Genomic DNA, 5,422 nt, shown 5'->3' on the forward strand with positions numbered 1-5,422 from the left:
GTACCACAACGAGAAGTTTTAAGTCGTGTAGCATCTTTCATTTCTGGGCCAAAGAAGTTATTGCTGCAGCCAGCATCCACATTCCTTAGATCAGAAAATTGCTGTTTGGTCATTCCATTAGTTCAAAATGGCAAGTTGTGGGGAGGCTTGAATAGGGCATTCTCTCTCTCTCTCTCCAAAAACATCTGGCCAGAATATGGATGCCAGAGGGCATTCCCTTCATAAGTGGAAAAATGTTCCCTTGTTACTACCAAAATCACGTTACCAATAAATTGGAATTTATAATTGGCTTTTAATAGTTCAATTTCTTGACTTTAGCCATTAAAAATGTGCAGATAACATATCATAATATATTTAATCTTCACTAATGCTTGCACCTTCAGTCACTGTGAGGTAACGTAGCATACGTTTTACATGAAGTCTATCTGAGCTAATCTTCCTTAGCAAGGTAACTTTTTAAAAATTAGTGTAACCATATGCAGTAGATGGTTACATTTGATAGAATACTCCACAGAGCTTTTGTATAACAGATCAACAAGCAGTATCCTGGATATTTGTGGTTTTGTTTTTTCATTCCTGTATAAACTTTCCTGCCTGTCCTTCTTGGTAGACATTGGAACGAGACCAAATAATCATGTTGGTCTTTCTGAACTTAGCACAGTGAGTTCAGTTTCTGCATTGTCCAGAAAAGTTTCCTTTCCTTTTGTTTTGTATCACCTCAGAAAGCCCAGTCTTGTTTCAATAGCCAACACTCTGCCTGCCCAAGTAAAATAAACACATGAAGCCGCTGGATAGAAAGGCTCAGAGTCTGCCAACACTTGAAGAAACTGGCACTTAGGGAATTATTTTGTAATTTGGGGTTTTGGAGGCATTGCCTAGGTATCTGACCAAAGTTTGCCCACTGAACTAATAAAATAAAATAAAATAACTCTTTCCATCCATAACTCTTTAGACACTGCTTTCCTTTTGACTGGGGCAGCTAATAAGACTTCTTGAATGATGGAGCATGATGACCTGAAATGATACAGAAAACTGCAGTTTTCATTAAATCAGTTATGAATGAGATAAAGGATATTTGCAGTTTAGATTGATTTTGAATCTTCTCCTAGATTGTCCTGCAGACTCTTCTATCCTGGAACTATTTTACTAAAGAAATTGCTGTCTCAAAGCTGCTCTTATTTCAACTGAATTTCTTTCATCTGTGTGGTGTGTGTGTGTGTGTGTGTGTGTTGTCTACAAGATTTCATAGTAAAGCCTGCACTGAGACATAATTCAGAATACCTCATCTCTTTTTAATTAACTGAACTGGTTTAGAAGAATTTTTAAGTATCATCTTTCTGAATAAGCCCCCGAAGTATTAAATTTCCATGGGGAATTAGTATTTGAGCAATAGTCCTCAACCCCCTAATGTGAGGTTGCACAATTCCAGTCCAGCTCCATTCATGCTATGTACAACAGGTTGAAGTTTTCTGGTAGACATCAGAACTGTTACTTTCCTTAAGTCCTTAAGTGCCATAGTGTCAGGACATAGTCTGGGTAAAACTTGAAGCCAACATTCTGTGGGTTTGAATAAGCAATTTAAGCATGCCTGGAAGGAGGAAGGTGAGATGCTTGTATACATTGTTAAGGAGTTGCATTTATATGCTGTAGACAGAACTTTCTCTTCTTATTTGCTTGCTTGGGGATCAAATTGATTTGCCCTGTTCTCAAGCCAGAACAGTAAGGCTCAAAGGCATAGTAGCCTTCAATAATGCAAACTTGATTCCTTGTTTCCTTTGTATGATTACATATTTTGCAGACAGAAAAATCTGTTTCAGTGAATGTACAGATTACACAAGTCTTCTACTTATTTGAGCATGAGATTGAGAATAGTGTTGTATTCGTTGCATTCAGTTTTCATCAGTTCACTATGTTGTTAATAACATATGTCCATACAACCCCAAAATCTCTGCATGTTGACCTAATTCACAGGTTTATGTTCAAGGAAATGGCCAATTTGAACCCAAAACGTATTTCTATTATTATTCTCCATTTTGGTGTGCCTAAGCTAATAGTTGAGAACCCCTGGATTTTACTTTCTGAAGGACTTTAAGTTGTTCATAAAACATTAGGCTGGGAGAAAACTGATCTTGAAGTTTGTATTTGTGATAGAGAGCATCCATAATACAGTCTGTATCACTAACCGGAGCACCAAATTTGTTGGCAGTGGTAGAAACGGCATATGTAAATTATGATCAGTTTGAGTGTTTGTTCTATGTATTTTGTTTGTTTGTTTTTGTTATTTGCATGTTGGGATTGTTTCGAAAGCTTTGAGCTTGAAACTATTTGAGTTTCTTTGCTAAGTAACAGCAAGTCAATGAAACTGAACTGCAGGAGTTTCTGAAAGCTTTGTTATGTTTCAGGGAAAATGACACATTTAAATTTTTTTCTTTCACTGTGTGAAATGATATATTCATATATGTCAACACAGATCCTGTACCATGCAAATAAAAAGTCAGCATGTAGTATATATATCCTGTATTATATAATGCAGCAGATGCATGTGGCAGACATGTGAGTTACTTTCTAATTTCCAGAGAGCTAGCAGTCAAAAATAAATCTATATATACTCTATAGCTCGGTCATGAACATTTTTGTGGCTTGAAGAAAGAACAGTAGTTTTGGCTGAATAGACATGCTGCACAAAGGTTCATCACTTGGAATGGAAGGAAGCTCTAAACAAATTACAGAAAGCTTTACTTGTTTTCTTAGCAGTTTCCCTCCCTGTTCATTACAGTGCCAGGCCCTAAACTATAGTGCAGTCATTATCTATTGGTGTATATAATATGTGTTATTCTGTATCATTACCTCTTTTGCATAAAGAATATATTGTGTGCAAACTGTTAAAATTGTTCTGTTTTCAACCAGTCACATAGACATTGTCACTGTGAAATAACTTGCCTAATTCTGTTTTAATAGGATTTGGTCAATACTGGACTCTGCACTTTTTTCTTTTTCATTGCATCTGTAGTACTTGCTGCTCTAAACCATAACAAAGGAGCAGAAATTGCAGCTGTGGTAAGAAACAATGTTAATTTATTTTCATTAGTTTATAGGAAAGATAACCGGTTAACTTGTATCCTTTTCACAGTGCTAAACAGCATTGCATGTTTTGCTCAACTTTCTTTTTCTGAAGATTCATCATTTCCTGCTATTTTTTTTTTAGTCAGCTTGCAAGCAGTGAGGAGGCTATTAATAGGATGTTAACTTCGACATGCTAGTCTCGTCAATAGGTTGAAGCTGGGGCAGTGGCGTAGCGTGGGTTGTCAGCACCCGGGGCAAGGCAAGTAATTTGCGCCCCCTAACCCATGGATTTGCGCCCCTAACCCTAACCCCCAGATGTTGCGCCAGGTGCGGCCGACCCACCCTGCATCCCCCACGCTACGCCACTGCCCCCATCCTCTCATAGCTGGAGGTGCCGGCGACTCAACCTGGGGGCCTTTTGCAAGGAAAGCAGCGCTCCCCCATGCAACCACGAACTGTAGTAGACCGGCTCTTTTGAGAAGCAAGGCGGCCTCAGCTGAGGGACGTGGCTGGTCTCTGCAGGGGAAGGAAAGGAAGAGACCGCGGGGTCTTTTTCTTCCAGGCATCCGTCCAATAAGGAGCACCTGCCTCTGGTTTAAACCTCGCTCACCAGAAGAGTTGCAGATCCAGCCGGGGCTGCGCGCGCTTTCCTGAGCGGGAAAGCAAATGCAGGGGAAAGTCTCCTGAGAGGCGCCCTCCCTGCTCTCAGAATGGCGGGATGATGAGAGGCGCCCTCTAAGGGACAAGAGACCCGGGAAATCCACCTCCCACTGAACTGAGCTGGGGTGGGGGTGGGGCTTAATTGGAAAGAGGATCGCAGCTTCCTCGAAGGGAGCCTTTGACCTTGAAGCTTGCTGCTGGCAGGGTGGCTTTTTGCGGTCACCCCAATTTGGGGCGCAAATACCCGGCAGCTTCGCCCCACAACCCCCGCGAAGATGCGGCTTGGGGGGCGCGCGTGCGTTTCCACCTGACTCTCCCTCGCCCCCTCCCCGGAGTGTTGCAGTGAGAAAGGGAGAGTCTCCCGCTCGGCTGCCGCTGTTTCTCTCCACGTGTCCGCCGCCAGAGGCAGCAGCGGCGGCGGCGGCCGGCCGTGCCTGTGCGAGCAAGTCTGGCGGCGGAATGGTGGCAAGGTGCTGCGGCTGCCGCCGGGCCCTGGCGGTGGTGCCTCCCGGCGCGCTCTGCCTGGGCGCGGCGCTCAGCGGGCTCTTCAGCTTTGGCTTCTTGGCCGCGGCCCTGGTGCTACAGCCTGTGCCCGAGGCTCTTCGGAGACTCCGGAGGCGGCGAGCGTGCCCCCCCAGATGTTGCGCCCGGTGCGGCCGGCCCCCCCTGCACCCCCCACGCTACGCCACTGAGCTGGGGCCTTCTGCATTCACAACCGATGCTCTTAACAATGAGCTATGGCTCTTCTGCAACCCCTGAAAATTCTTCAGCAAATTTTAAAGAGTTTTAAAAGTGCAAGATTCTTAGGCATTGCAGAGAATGGCAGGAAGGTTCTATGTCATATGTTGCCAATTCATGGCCTTCACTGTGGCTCATATAGGCACCCAACACAAACCTCGCGGCCAAATCAGTACTGCTGCTGAATTTTGCTGCTGCAATGTAAATTTTATTCCCTCCACCGCCAGCTTGGGAAAATGTGATTGTGAGGGAGGGGGTACCTGGGAGGGTGAGGGTTAACATTACCTATGCCCATCCTCCCCATAAGTATATAGGAGGGTCTGTCTACTGCTGGCTCCTCCCAAGCCCACTGACATGCAGTTCTTGGCCTTCCACTCACCAGTTTCAGGGGCAAAATTTTGCTCTAGGTAATAAAGGAAAACTCTCCACCCCCAAATGACAGTAGCACCTTAAAGATTAACAAATCTATGATTGGATAATTTTTCATCAGCTGCATGGGAAAGGCTTTTATTCTATCTAGCATGACATCAGCTCATCGACCATTTTCCAATGCTTAAATGACTGTCCTGTTGTTATAAGTGGAAGCAGTTGGGGTGTCTGGATTCCTTAACTTAGGTCTCTAGAGAAGTCCTATTAGTAATTTTCAGGTGCTGTGCCTTATTGTCTTATCAATGGATCTCCCTTTATTAAAGGTACCAGCAAGATAGACAATTCCAAAAAGGCAAGCAGTTAATTACCCAGTCAACAAAATGAAGAGACTTAATATGTCTGGCTTGTTTTTAAAGAACTTTGAAGTAGCATGAAGGATAAATGTACGCTATGTAATTATAATTGAAGGTATAAAGTCAACACACATAAAAGCCAACAACCAGCTGCAATATTTCTGTATAAAACTACTAAATTCTTAGTCACTTAAATAAAATGTCATTCTTTTCCCTTTCCCTTTTTTGTTTTTGTTTAG

The 5,422-nt window shown here is 43.1% G+C and overlaps 1 protein-coding gene across 1 annotated transcript in view; it reads left to right on the forward strand.

Moving 5' to 3' along the window:
- The window catches only part of CMTM4 (CKLF like MARVEL transmembrane domain containing 4), a 36,814-nt gene that overhangs the window by 23,715 nt on the left and 7,677 nt on the right, over nt 1–5,422 (forward strand). The window contains exon 3 of the mRNA XM_028739687.2: nt 2,959–3,057. Coding sequence (XP_028595520.1) covers nt 2,959–3,057 — 99 coding nt within the window. The remainder of the gene's footprint in view (nt 1–2,958; nt 3,058–5,422) is intronic.

Source organism: Podarcis muralis, chromosome 7 (assembly GCF_964188315.1).
Source record: "Podarcis muralis chromosome 7, rPodMur119.hap1.1, whole genome shotgun sequence".
NCBI lineage: Eukaryota > Metazoa > Chordata > Lepidosauria > Squamata > Lacertidae > Podarcis > Podarcis muralis.